Source organism: Puccinia triticina, chromosome 11A, assembly GCF_026914185.1.
Source record: "Puccinia triticina chromosome 11A, complete sequence".
NCBI classification, from domain to species: Eukaryota; Fungi; Basidiomycota; class Pucciniomycetes; order Pucciniales; family Pucciniaceae; genus Puccinia; species Puccinia triticina.
This window is the reverse complement of record NC_070568.1, coordinates 4,160,354-4,174,887: the sequence shown is the minus strand read 5'-3', so window position 1 is coordinate 4,174,887 and position 14,534 is coordinate 4,160,354. Positions and strand designations below refer to the sequence as shown.

At 47.3% G+C, this 14,534-nt stretch overlaps 3 protein-coding genes across 3 annotated transcripts; 1 reads left to right on the top strand and 2 right to left on the bottom strand.

The window, feature by feature from the left end:
* Positions 1-1,562: 1,562 nt before the first annotated feature.
* On the bottom strand, positions 1,563-1,798 carry PtA15_11A399 (uncharacterized protein; the record flags this gene model as incomplete). The annotated part of the gene is made up of 2 exons (XM_053161302.1): positions 1,563-1,592; positions 1,667-1,798. 2 exons carry the CDS (start codon positions 1,796-1,798, stop codon positions 1,563-1,565), a joined length of 162 nt encoding a protein of 53 aa, XP_053025263.1.
* A 6,512-nt stretch (positions 1,799-8,310) lies between these two features.
* On the bottom strand, positions 8,311-10,833 carry PtA15_11A398 (uncharacterized protein; the record flags this gene model as incomplete). The annotated part of the gene is made up of 11 exons (XM_053161301.1): positions 8,311-8,400; positions 8,489-8,702; positions 8,790-8,901; positions 8,995-9,338; positions 9,424-9,569; positions 9,660-9,741; positions 9,818-9,894; positions 9,968-10,078; positions 10,159-10,571; positions 10,723-10,759; positions 10,828-10,833. The coding sequence occupies 11 exons, from the start codon at positions 10,831-10,833 to the stop codon at positions 8,311-8,313; spliced, it is 1,632 nt and encodes a 543-aa protein (XP_053025262.1).
* A 1,074-nt stretch (positions 10,834-11,907) lies between these two features.
* Positions 11,908-12,870, top strand: PtA15_11A397 (uncharacterized protein; the record flags this gene model as incomplete). Its single annotated transcript, XM_053161300.1, has 1 exon — positions 11,908-12,870. One exon carries the CDS (start codon positions 11,908-11,910, stop codon positions 12,868-12,870), a length of 963 nt encoding a protein of 320 aa, XP_053025261.1.
* Between the last annotated feature and the right edge of the window lie 1,664 nt (positions 12,871-14,534).

Here is a 14,534-nt window from a genome sequence, read left to right as displayed (position 1 = left end):
CTGGAGCTCCATCAAATAGCAAATCGACCAAGAAGGTCGTCAAAGGTCCCCACGTCTACGCCCATCGTTGTGATGAAGGCCCGGTCGCTTTGTGACCTCCACAAGAAGGCCCATGGGCTGTTGGACATTGGATCGATGGGGATATCTGCTTGGGTCAGGTATGTCCGGATTGATCGAAATCCCGGGGTGCCAAGATACCCCATGGCCATGGGTGTCAGGGTTTGTCTCTTATGTGACGTAACTCTGATGGGATTTTGGTTGCAATCCGCTGCGGTTATGTAGCGGAAGCAGGTTTATTGGTCACACTATAGCCCAAGAGCCAGTGGAAATAAGTCCTACTCAACGCCGGGAGGTGGAGGGACTGGCACCCTTACGTATGTAAGGGGACGCGGCAAAAATCAGCCAAGCGCCGTTGCGTATAAGGATTAGATCACTTATCTTCTAGGTTACAGGTGTGATAATTACACCTGTACCTAGGGAGAAGGGAGGAAGCTGTAAAGGAAGAAGAAGGTTAGTTTAGATTATGTAAAACCCCACTCACTGTAGTTTCAGTAAGGTACACAGGTTTGTATGGCAATAATCTTTGTGGGAGAATCTCTACAGGTGAGAGACCTCCCTTTTTATATTGCAGGAATCAGCTCCCTCCTTTGAGTCAAGGCCCTGAGGGATCCTTAACTCCAAGGAGGAGTGATCACGGAATTCAGAAGGGGATTTACATAAATGGGTATGTAATCTCCCAATTTGTACATACATTAAGCTTAATCAGGATAAATACACAGAGAGATAAGATTACACCACGGGTGCAACAAAATATTTGGAAAACCAGTTTGATTGGTTTTCAGAATATTTTTTTTAATTGAGTCCGGACGTCCTGAAGAACGAGTTGGACTAACCATTTTCAGATATTTTTAAAATATTTCTGGAACCACCTGAGGTGGTTTTAAAAATATTTTGGAAACCAATTTGGTTTGAAAAATATTTTCAGAACCATTTGAAATGGTTTTGGAAACCATTTGGATGCTCCTTCTCTCACAGTACGGTTTTTGGGACCTTTTTGGCAACGGAATTTGTCCACAAACCAGATTCAGACCAATTTGGTTCTGAAAACCACTATCCAATCAATTTGGTTTTGGTAACCATGCCAAAAACTTTTGGTGCACCCGTGGTGTATCTCTCTCTGTATGTACAAATATGTAATCAGTGTGAAATAAGGTTAATTACATATTCAAAAGAATGTGAAATATTTAATAAGTACATAATAATAGTACATATGAATAAAAGGTACATAATTAATGTAATAACAGGGAATTGAACTCTTGACTTCATGTACATGAGTCAGTTATCAAAGCAGTCTTTAACCGTTAGGTTATAAGACATTTACTGTGCATTGTAGACACATGTACTTAGTGTCTCAGTGTCTGACAATGAGCACCATGAGGACCTCCTCATCTTCATGAGTTCGTTCTCTAGCATTGTCTTGGAAAAATTGTTGGATCAAGTTGCGCAAAGTGTTATCGTTGTGCTGTTGACGCTCTCGGGCCGCCTGCTGCTCTTGTTGCTGCTCAAGGTAGATCTGCACCAATTTGAGCATACTGCGTTCTACAAAGATCAGGGTTAGTCCGATTGCAACAAAGGAAGGATTCAATGACCATACATATCAGCTTACAGGGCATTGTGGTGAAGTTTGGAGGTGTTCTGCTACCCAATGAGGCAGATTGGATGTTCGGATGTGGTTTGATGGGGTTGTTGGGTGTGGTTCAAGGTGTAGGGGTGGTGAGCGGCAGGCCTTTTGAGGCATCATGTGTTAATTTACAAAACCCGCATGACGGAAGCAGATTTTTAGGATTTTAGATTTCTATTGTCTAAAGTGAGATCTGGGAGGCTCCCAGAACCGACGGGAAGTCATCCATTAAACACCCCTGATTTATCAGGCCCCTCTTAAAATTAATTATATCAATTTTATTACGTCTAATTGGCTCAAATTGCCCTATTTTTACGCCGTAATTCCCAACATTTACGTTGGAATTAGCCCTTATACCTTTGTCTTAGAGTTTTACAGCTCTAATTTCTTGCCTTGCACCACGTGTAGCTAGAAGGATAATATCCTTGGCATCACGTAGGCTGACACATACCTATTCAATATTTCTTTACCAAAGGCCTCCAGCACATTTATGGAAAAAAGTTACGGTAAGGCACTCCCTGGGGAGTGGGAACATATCTCCCCTGGTGTTTGTAAATACAAATCTAACAAAGCAATAAACCCTTTTAGTTGCTCCAATTCTTTTAAAGTTGAGCTCGTGCGTCGACCACCCAGTGTGGGTTGAAGATGGAGGGGCGTTCCGGCTGGATGAGGATGGGACGAAGGAGGCCAGCGCGCAGTCCTGGGCAAAGTGCACATGGATTGTCATCTCCGCGCCGTTGCAGCTGGTTTCCACTTGGTTCCAATCCAGAACACCTTAGAGCATCTCCAACGGTCCGGGGGTGGATTGGGTCGCCTCTAGCGGCCCGCAACCAGATGTCCCGGACTGTCACACATCTATCACAACAGTCCAAATAATGGACTGTCCAAACCAAGCCGGGGTGAGTTGGCCTGCCAGGTAGAAACCCGGCAACAAGCGCTCATCCTCCGACTCAAAAAACACAAATCCTCCGTCAATATGGACCCCATTGAGTACCTGGAGTGGATCGAAGATGAAACTGAAGAACTAGCTTCACTTCAAACAACGCTCACATTGCTCATTCACCGAAGAAATCAAGTTATCAAGCAAGGCGGATCTACTTTTGGACGACAGGAAATTCATCGGAACCGACTTCAAGGTCATGAACAGCTCATCAATGATTATTTTTCCAAACGGCCAGTATACACACTAGACACGTTCCGTTGGCGTTTCAGGATGAGACGACCTTTGTTTCTGAAGATTGTGGATGCGATTGTCGAGGAGGACGATTACTTTGTTCAGAAAAGAGATGCAGCTGGTCGTTTAGGTTTTTCACCCTTACAAAAGGCAACTGCTGCTATTAGGATGCTGGCCTACGGATACAGTGCTGATTCACTCGATGAATACCTGCGAATAAGTAAGTTTTTTGGCTTTTTTCCTGTTTAAAAAATCTATGTGACCAATTCCTGATTGAGGTATCATGAATGATAGGTGAAAGTACTGCGCTCGAGAGTCTCAGGCGATTCTGTCAGGCGATTGTCAACATTTACAGCAACAAGTACTTGCGAAGTCCAAACGCAGCGGATTTGAAACGAATACTGGCGGTTTCAAAAGAGCGCGGATTTCCTGGAATGATCGGCTCGTTGGACTGCATGCACTGGTGCTGGAAAAACTGCCCAAAGGCAGACCACGGTACATACTCCGGAAAAGAAAAGGAGCCAACGGTTGTGCTCGAGGCGGTAGCAACACACGACTTATGGCTTTGGCACGTGTTTTTTGGCCTTCCAGGAACTCTCAACAACATCAACATCTTGGATCGATCCCCTCTTTTTCAGAAGGCTCAAGATGGCACCGCTCCTGTGGTTTCCTACAAAGTCAATGGAAACACGTACAACCTTCCGTATTATCTCACCGATGCAATCTATCCCAAATATTCGACCCTTATACAGTCCATCTCGGCGCCGCAAGGTCAGCAAAACAAGCATTTTGCAAAAATGCAGGAAGCGTATCGGAAAGACATTGAGCGTGCATTTGGCTGCTTGCAAGCTTGATATACTATCATCCGACTTCCTGGCCGTCTTTGGGATCACGGCACACTGTGCTTAATCATGAAGACTGTTATAATTCTTCATAACATGACGATTGAGGATGAATCCGGAAGCGAATATGAATACGATCACCGGTACGATCAAAATGCTAGGACAGAAGAAGAACTAGCTACTAGCGAGTCCTCCGAAAATGATTTCAATCAGTTTCTTCTGCGATATCAAACCCTCCGAGACATTGATGCTCACGACCGTCTCAAGAAGGACTTGATTGAACATCTCTGGAAGAAAAAGGGCTCTGAGGCTTGAAATCAATTCCTTGACATTTGTATTTACTTTTATTTCTCTCTTGCTAGTTGAAAACTGTCTCCTCTCCAAAGGTTGTTTTTTACTCGTTTCTTGATTGACAATACAAAGATTTTTTATCATTTTCATCATTTGAGGAAACAAATTGAAAGACACATGTATGATTTGTTTGTCGTTTGAGGAAAAGCAAAAATTTTTTTTTTTTTAATTCTTCACAATTTCACAGAGGGGAGTCGGAACAGAACAAAGGGTTGGCTACATGTAACGATCAGTAACCTCCTTTTTCTTTTTTTCCCAATAAGCTACCGAGGGACCATCCAATCCAGTGAGAATCACGGACATTGTTCGATGCTCCTCTGCTGATTCCATGGCCGCTTTCACCGAAGCCGTTCGTTCTTCAGCAGTTTTGACAAGGGATTCTTGCATCTTGATGACCTTCTCTAACAACGCTTCCTCGTTCCTTTTTCTTTTAGCTGCTTTGTTCCCATCTGGACGGCCCTCATCTCCAAGAACACGTCGATCACCGAGGTTGCTCTCTTCCTTGCCAAGGTCGTCTGGAGCAGAAACGGAAGGAGTTGCAGCATTGGATTCGTCCGCAGCCAAGACCGAGTTGGCATCGGTTGCGGGTCTCGAGGTAGATTCCTTTGGCGCCTTTGTTTTTTTCAGTTTTGCATCGTGCTCTTGTTGTGTCGCTTGCCATTTTGGGGTGTCTTTCAAGATACCCCAACAATGATTGAGGTTGAAGGTTGAGTCGTATGTGATCTTGTATAGTTCTTTTGCCTCGGCAAGCTGAAAGATAGAAACAAACAGATGAGCATCCCCAGCACAGCTTGTAAGCTAAAAATGAACACAAACCACATCATTGCGAGTCTTTCCGCTGGCCAATCGGCGTTTGACTTGACTGTAACATCCACAAAAGCGACTACAGGTCTTCATGATATGGCCCCAGCGACATTCGACGGCGTTTGTTAATCGGAAGGGAAGTTATTTGAAGCCCTTGGTCGTTTTTTTCTCTGTATTGAAATCTTCGACGAGTCTCTTCTGATAAGTTGCAACTCTTTCCCAAAAGGTTGCTGCTTTTTGCCCCGTTCCGACTATAGCATCCCGGGTAACGTTGAGCCATGCGGTGCAGAGAAGTTTATCTTCTTCGATGGTCCAGCGAGGATTTCGGGTTTTGGTACCCTCGGTTGTTTGGTCTTCGACAGGAGCTGAAAATTGAGGAGTTGGAGGAGGTGATTCGTTGGTGGCACCGGTGGTGTTGTCCATGGTGTGATGAGTCGAGGTCGTATGATTTTGCGGTCGAGCGGTCGATATGTTGGGGAAGTGGTGTCGATGGCGGCTTGCCCAGAGCTGCCAAAAGAGGCAGCCTCGAGCTGGTTTCATCCACCCCCGCGAACTTTGGCAGCCCTTTTGGCGGGTCCGCTGGAGGCCAAAAATGCCTTCCGGCCCGCCAAAGTTGGACTCAGGTCGCGCGACAGCGGCTCCGTTGGAGATGCTCTTACACCGCTTAATGATAGCTGGCCGGCCATCGGCTACCGCGAACTTGGCACCCGAGCACCCTCCCGCCAATCTCTGCTTGCGGCGCTCCAAAGCATCGAAGGACAGGCTGGCTCTCAGAACACGCCTGGTGATCACATAGAGTTCTAGAATTTCTTGAAACAATTTTTTCACCACCAATTCCAAACAACCTCTGCTCGGCGAAACCCAACATCGGCCCCTGAGAACCTCATGGAACGCGGCTGGTACCGAGACGGCTACACGTCTTGAGGCGTGTTGAAGCCTGTATAACCTCATTTTCGTCCATTTGGAGCTTCACACCTCCTCCATAATAAGGTTGGGTCGTCTCAATCTTCAAATTCTTTCAGTAACAATCTCGACACCAGCCTTGCCCATAACTTCTGCCCATCTAGTGAAGAAAGATAGGTAAGTACCGATTCTCACCACTTTCTATCCTAACAATCGAACACCCGAATCAACATCACTTGCAACATGACAATATCATATCTTGTTTATCTGCTCATCCATACATCCTGCGTTGTGCAGAACTTCGGTCTATAGCCTCAATCGTCCCTCTTAATTGACCCACCCACTCTAGTTATTGCAGGTGTGTAGTCTGTGCCGGTGGATCATTCTCGTCGAGGGCAACAAACTAAGGCAAACCAGCATATCATTTCAATAGGCGTAATCCATCTGCAAATCCAACCAACCTTTGGAACGTTTTCCGATAAACACTGCCGAACTTTTCAGATCCTTGAAAATAAAAACACTGTGCATTTTCGTGATGGCTGTGTGGTTATTGTACTTTTTAGTTGAGCGCTTCAGATTTCATTATGGCACAGGATTATAATACTCAAACATACCACTCATGATTGAATATTTAGTTCATTAGGCTCAGCTTACAAATGCACTCTGTGATAGAAATCCCAGAGTCTTTTGACACGGGACACACTCCCGAGGCCACCAGTCGCCGCGTCCTATATGAAGACTACCAAGTTTTGCCTGAACGAAATGTGAGAGGATTCTGTCGATGTGGCCTTAAATTTCAAGTTTTTGGCGAGCTGATTTTTTTTGTATCTGGGGAGGTGAGCAGCGCGACACACGGTTGACAATCAGGAACGACGGAACGGCATCTCTAGGAACTTTCAGCCAGGCAGTCACTGATCCCGCAAGTTCTAGTACTGGTGACGCCAAAGACTTGATTGAATGTCCGATTTGCTTCGAAGGTCGCCCAGAATTGAGAAAGCTACCAGCATGTATACATGAGATATGCGATCCATGTGCGCAAACTATGTGGGATCAATCTCGGGAATCCTTTTTCCCCTGTCCGTTTTGCCGAAAGGAATGTTATAAGCCGAATAATCCTTTACTTAGCCGTGGCCCTCCGACATCGACCAGAGCAGAATCAAATATGCCAGTACAGGCGCTAGCGTCTCCCCGTCCAGCTGAGCAACTAACTGAAGGAGAACTCAATCCAATGCAATCACATTCTGTCTCGACCAGCGCACAATCAACTATTCCAGCACAGGCGCCAACAGTCCCCCGTCCAGCTCAGCAACTACCAGAAGGAGAACCCAATTCAGTACAATCACATTCACTCTCAACAAGCGCACAATCAAATATGCCAGTGCAAGTGCCAACGGTCCCCCGTCCAGCTCAGCAACCAGCGGAAAGAGAACTCAATTCGATACAATCACATTCACTCTCAACAACCGCACGATCAGATATTCTAGTACGGGCGCGAAGGGCTCCCCGTCCGGCTCTGCGAACGACTATCAATTCAATACAATCATACTTTTGTGAAGGAGTAGCAGTTTGTCTGTTTGGGTGTGTTGGACTATCTTTCGTTTCTTCTGTAATTGGCTTTATTGGATTGATTTTATATCTTGTTTCTCGGTCAATATCCATGTAACACAGTAAGCTATGCACTGCAAGAAAAAGTCAAACAACTGCAAGCTGTTGACATGGTTGACATGCAACAACTCCAAGCAAGCTTGTGATATTACACAAGCCTTTTCTCAACACTTCCTGTTGACCAAGCTTCAATGCACAGTCACTGTGCAGAAAAAGCTTATGTGTGTTTGGGTGGAGCTAGAACAGCAGTTCCACAGCAGTTATAACCCAAATGACAACTGCTAGCACTTGCTTGACTTTTTCTTGCAGTGTATGGAGGCCCTGAAGCGCCAATCTGGCCAGTTATTTGACAACTTGTGACTTTTGAATCCCTCCGCCATAGGGGACAGAGCATGAGCTGGGCCAGGACTGTGAAAAAGATGAGCATCAGCTTTGGCCCATTGCTGCCCCAGCTGATGCTCAGCTTTGGCTTAGTGCTGGCCCAGTGCTGCAGGGCCGCCAGGAGGCTGGGACCTTATGTTAGGTTCGGGGTGAATGGCCCTGACTCCACCAGTATGATAACCTGCTCACAAGAGAATCAGGAAGCCTCTACATCTCTCACACAGAGATTTTTCTTCTTCTTTGGAGACCTTTGTTTTCACCTGGATAAGCTCTGTATCTACACAGGTTTGCATAGAAAAAAATGACATGAAAAATCTGTCTCTGGGAAAAGAAAGTCACTTTGATTTGTCTAATAGAAGGAAAAAAAAAAAAAACAGAAAAGAAAGAAGGTTGTCTGGAAGATCTTCACACCTTTACAAAATTGAAGATGGATAGGGTTTTTTTGTTGCCTCTTTTCTTTCTCCATACACGCACGCACACAAACACAAAAAACAGCAAACAGCAACCATGCACGAACAAAAGAAGAGGATGAGAGAAAGGAGGGGGAAGAAGAGAGGGGAAGAGGGGGCTTAAGCAACGGCATATTCTTCAGTGGACAATAGAGTATCACTAGAGAATTCAATAGGTTCATCGCCAGCGACGGCGGCGACTTGGACAACCTAACAAGCAGCGAAGGCAATTAAACAACAACAAAAAATGAGTACATCGGGTAGACGGGAGAGAGAGAGAAATGGGGCGCAGGCTTACAGAGACTTGCGAGAGGATGTTCTGGGAGATGAAGTCGACTGAGACGGGGAAGAAAGAGTCGGGATCGGAGTCGGGACAGTTGAACTCCATGGAGCCCCCAGTGGGCGCCACCCCATCATCGTCACCCGCGATCTTCCATTGGAGCACCGGACTGTCCTCGGTCCGGATCTCGTACGTCCCGTCGCACTGGGACACCTTGGGATACGAACCCTCCCTACTCACACACAGAAACATACAAATATACCCAGCTTTCTCAGCCGAAGAAAGTCTAGGTATCTATTCTATATCGTCTGTCACTCACGGCAACGGGATCGTGATCACTAGATTGTGCAGCTGCACGGTCTCGTTCTCGGCTTCGTACTCAATGTTCACATCGCAGCCTCCATCATCGTTGGTGGTAGGCCAGCAATTGACTACAAAAGCGACCCGATTTAAACAAAACGCTTATTTGAGCAACCACATACAGCCATAGACGTGATCTTTTGGGTTAACTAAAGAGCACTTACTCGAAATAGGAATCAAGGTTTCGTCCTTAGTAGTGAGTCTCCATTTCAAGACGGCCAATCCCTGCTTAGTAGGGAACCCGCGTTCGGCGTCCTTCAACTTGATCACGCGACTGTCTGCCCAAGCTTTCTTGTCGACGTTGGGGTGAGTTTTGAATTGGATGTCCCCGGCGGGAATTGCACCCTTGGCCACGCCATGGTTGAGGGTCACCCAGATCTTCGTCTCGCTCTCTGGAGAAACCTTCAACTCCAAGGAACCTGAGACGTTGATCCCGGAGGAGTTGGGCGCTAAGCCGCCATCTCGAGCAAGCTCTGCCGATAGCTTCTCCCGCAGGACCAGATGAATGCTGAGAACCTTCCCATTAGTTTATCTAGCTTCCTCTGCCAGTTTAAAGGGGGCAGGAAGCATTTGGAATGGGTAAAGTTGCTCACTTTTCCTGTGTCTCTGGCGCAAATGGATTCAGATCTGCTGTTTTGGCTGCCGAAGCTGGCGCAGCACTGCTAGGCTGGGCCACGGGTTCCGAGCTCTGAACGACAGAGACCGGAGGCCAAGGGCCTGGTGCAGAGTATTCGTCTCCCTAAGATCCCATCGACGGGGAAGCCCCCATTTAGTCAATTCCGGATCCCGTCTCACAGGCGTTGCTCATGTAGGACAGAGGAAGACTTACCAAGACGCCTTGAGATTTGTTTTTACTACCGAGCTGCATTCCCTTTGTTTTGAATGGTTTGGCGGCGACGGCTGTTCGACTTCTGGAATTAGTACAGAGCATGCATCATCAGGTTCGCCTTTGCTGGTTTCGGTGATGCTAGCAGACAGACGGCTCACGAGTATGGGTCTTCTCGAACCACAGGCGCGGCTGGCTGCGAAGGCTGATATGGTCGATCGTAGCCACCTCCTGAGCCCTGTGAGCTCCAAAGGATTAACGAAAACCAAAAATAGGGTTTGCTGGCAAAAAAATCGCAGGAATGGACGTACCATTCCGGTTGAGTAGACATCCGATTGGCCACGTTTGAGTGCTTCACGACGCTGCGAGTCTAGTTGTTTGGCCCTGCGCTTCAGCTCCTCCTTGGCCTCTTGCTCTTTGTTCTATTAGATGAATATGATCAGCCTCCAAGAATGGTCGATAAAGAAAACAGGATTGATATTTGGCGGAGGGGGAGCCAAACCTTGGCGATGATTTCTTGAATCTTTTCTTCATGACTCTCCATCTCCATGACGCTACGGATCCCATTCAAGTCGATCTTCTCTCGGTAGCCCATACAGACGACCTCATCGAAGCTGCTGAGGACCTCGAAGCTCCTGGCAAGGACCTCAGCCTCGCTGACCGTTCCGCGGCAGAAGTCCGAGACGATCCTCGAGAGCAGATGGAGGGTGTCGATGTCTTGTAAGATGTTGCTCTGTCGATTGGTGAGAATGACCAGCCATAGGTCCTCTAAGGGCTGGTAGACGTAGCGGATCGCTGAGGTCGGATCGTCGATGACCGTGTGTTGGGAGGAGGGCGGGATGAGTTTGGGGAAGGTGGCTAGTAGTGATTCCAAGCGTGCACGTGGAAATTCTCGAAATTGCCTTGAAATCACAGCTACCGAGATGGTGGAATTTTCCAAGGTTATCCAACAAACCGAGACAAAAATGACATCATAGTTAGCTTGACTATCTTGAGAATATTGATAAAACCGTGGGTTGATCGCCAGAGTGAAGACGGTTCAAAGTAGAGAGTGTGGTTGACTTACGCCTTCCACCCTTAGTGACGATCGAAGCCGACAAAACCTGAAGATGCACAGCATCAAAATGCGTTGGTGCAGGATATATCCGAAGTGAGAGGGCTGTTGACGTACCACCATCTCTTCTATGAGTCAAGCAGGATTCTCAGTCTGTTACTTTCCTTGGGCAGGCTACTCGGACGATGTCACTGGCTTCGTCGGTGGAGGCTCCTGGGTCTCGCGAGTCAGGGGTTTCTCTGTCTGCTTCGCTTGTTTCCTGGGTGGTTGTAGGCGATCGCTGGTGGATGATGGCCGAGGTGGTTGATCGCTGGCAGTGCCGTGCGGCCAGCACTGGGCCGGGTGGAGCTCGGCACCGCTTACGTAAGCAGCCCCCGGCGGCGAGTGTTTGTATGTAGCGCCTTTTCTGCCCGATCTCCTTGACGCCTCTCAGCCAGGCTCCTCAAGTGGGACGTGCAAGGGGAATGTGCCGGGAACAAAGGAGTCAGCTAGGAGGGAGAGGGAGGAGACACCGACTGCATCGGATGCCCTGCCCGAGGCCGAACCTGACACAACTCGGGCAGCGTGGTGCTGGGCAGGGGGACCGTAAGGAGCAACTCATGAGACACGCAAACTTCAGCACCCCGTGGCCTTGTTCACACAAACACGTTAAGGCGAGTTGTTCAGTAGACGTCCACATGTTGCCCTCAAGGCATCTTGTTCATCTCTTACCTGGCTGAGCCGACCGGTCGACGGTCGCACTGTTTACGAAAAGTGTTTCAATTGGGTGACAAAGGGCACAAAGTGAATGGGTGCTCTGTAGGCTGCTCGGCCTCTCAGAGAGCCGAACCCATCGGCATGTAGACACAATCGGCAAATGTATTATTGCTTCTGAAAGAAACTGTGACCTTTGTTGAGGTACAACAGGCATACTTAGCGGAGCTGAACGCTTTCTTCACCCGCTTGGGGCACGACAGATGGGCAAGCGGATGTTGCAGCGGGACAAGGACAAGCAAGGATACTCATGATAACCGCCACCCTGAGGTTTCTCAGCTCCATGGAGCCACGAGAGGCATATAAACCACTGATCCACCATCATCTCCTCAGTAAACTTTTCCTTACTATTTATCGCTCATACCAGACTGTTTTGCGGAAGCCAGGCAACTTCGGCCGGATCGATCACTTGATTAACAACATCGGCAAGGCGAGCAGAAGAATATGGACCAGCAATCAATCCCTACTCAATTGGGCGGCAACCTTCCTGGAGAAGATGGCCCAAGAGTTCTCGACGCTTTTCAAGGATTCATATCACCGGCGGAGGCGAGTGACGGAGGCCGCGCCGCCGCGGGTGGCGGCGAAGGAAGGGCTGTTCCGGTCGAAAGCTTCGGTTATCGTGAGGCCCGCCTCGGAATCTCAGGCCGGAAAGCGCCTCCCGGGATCTGGGAGCTGGACGGCGACGAGCTCATCCGAGTCGATCGATTCGACCCGCTGGCTGAGGAGCTCGTGGCTTCCCATCCCCATCTCTGGCAACTCGACGGCAACCAGCTCGTCCGGGTCGAGCAACACGCCTCCGAGGCTGACGCGCTCATGGTCGAATACGGCCATCAGCTGGCCGAAGGGCTCGCCCCACTCGAAGTGCCCGACCTGCTGTACTTGCCGACTGTTGAGGACCTGATCGACTTGCTCGAGCCCGAGCACCAGATTCTCGTCGAACACTTCTTCGACAACATGAACAACATCTTCAGCGAGCGGGCCAACAACCTCAACATCAATCAGGCGCGCTTGACCCACGAAGAGCTGCATCGGCACTTTGGCGACTTCGAAGCAACACTACGTGCCTTCCAGCTGTTGGAAGCTGTAAACCCTTGTTGGCTTGAGGAGGTAATGGACGATCTGCGGGAAGCCTTGCTCGACTTGAATCCCGACTCCACCCTCATTGCCCGTCGAGCTTATAGGGTTGCTCACATGCTGGACCGCGTCAATAACACTACTGCTGTCTCGTCCCTGGTCGCCAAGAATCCTGCTCGGGAACCTGCTGGATGCTCAGTCTGTCTCACCGACTATCGCCCATATTCTCACATCGTCGTCTTGCCATGCCATCCTTCCCACCACTTTCACCGAAGATGCATCGAGGTGAACCTCTTGTCTTTTCCGCCAAAACTTGGAGAACCTGCATACTGATTCGTTCCTCTTGAGCCAATCCAGAGCTGGCTGGCCCACCAGCTCAACTGTCCTATCTGCAGGGCATCCCTGAGACTTACCAGGGACGAAAGCGACACGGCTTGAAAAACTGCTTTGGGCAAAATTAATTGTTATTTTTCCTAGATTTAATTTGTATTTCATAATCTTGTAACAGTACCATTTTTAGACGTTTATATTGATAGCAATAGTCTAAATTGGTTATAATTGCTCTGAAAGGCCAAGCAGTCAACGAAGCCCTTTGAACCATAAACCTCTCCTCGGGCCCTGGCCCAACTTGCCCTAAATATCTCAATAGATAAGTCACCAGGCCTGGCAGAGAGCAACATTACTACTGGACACCGCTCCAAATACTATACCTGTCTCAAGAGTTCCTCCTGGCAAATATGAATTGTTAGACCAGAACTATCTGAATAGCCAGTCAGCGTTCTGATGGATCACTCCATCCTGGTGAATAATACTCATTGATCTGATTCACTCCTAAATTACTATTTGCCAGCAAAGTACATGTTGGCTGGACAGTGATGCTATGCATATATACAGTAGATGCTATAATATAAAATCACACTCATGAATGTTGGATTTCCTCTTCAAGTGTACCTCATCAGTCTATCAATATTTTTTATGTGGCTGGTTTTGCTTCCAACTGCCGCTTTTGCCTGCTTGCTCATGTGCACCTCATCCATCAAATAATTTATGAATATTAGCTTTTATTTGTTTTGATTATGCTGTGTTTAGATTCAGTTCTTTATTTGCTTTGCTGCTCCTTTTTTTCCATTGGAATTTGGCAAGTTGTTATGTTTGAATTGTTTTGACTGTTTGATCTTTTTGAAATACTTGCTAGTGATGCAAATGATCTATCGTTATGGCTGAAATCATTGCCCAATCAACAGGAAACCTATTTTATATTCCGTTCCAAATCACCCGTTGAACAAATGGTTGTTACAAATGGTTGTTAAAAATAAATGCAAAATTGCTCATTGCAATTTGTTTGATTTGGGGATTTCTGTGCTACATAATATTTTAGAAAGAATCATTGATGAGTTGTATTGGAATTTCCAGAAAAAAATGGGAACTATGGAAGAGCTGCGCATCAACATTTAGACTGAACATCAATACTTTTGATTCATATTGTAAACTGGCGCATTGGACTAGATATGTAGAGGAAAATCTAGTGGAGGACTTCCCGTCACTTTTGAACAGATCTGGAATTTCAGATTTCGCAGGGAAATCTGGAATCTGGAACTCTGGATCACTTCGGGGATCTTCGGGGACCCAGATTTCCCTGCGAAATTTGATATCTGGTGGCTCAGATCTGACTTTCCAGATCGACGGGAAGTCCTCCAGTAGCGGATTAGAACCAATAGAAAAATACAATGTGATGAAAATACCGCAATTTAAGCAATTGCATGCAAAGGCTGTCTTGAAAAATCGAGCAGTAAGACAAAAACAGGGTAAGAATCTGGAGATTATATCAAACAAGGCACGCTTGGATTGTCTGAACAATTGGGTCCAAGCTGTCTTCTAGTTGTGCGGAAATTCATATCAAACCTTCTGGCAGCATTCACACAGGCGCAGGAGGATATTGATACCTACTTCTTGGAATTTCATGCGGGGGAATTTCATGTGGGGTAAAAAACTTCAGA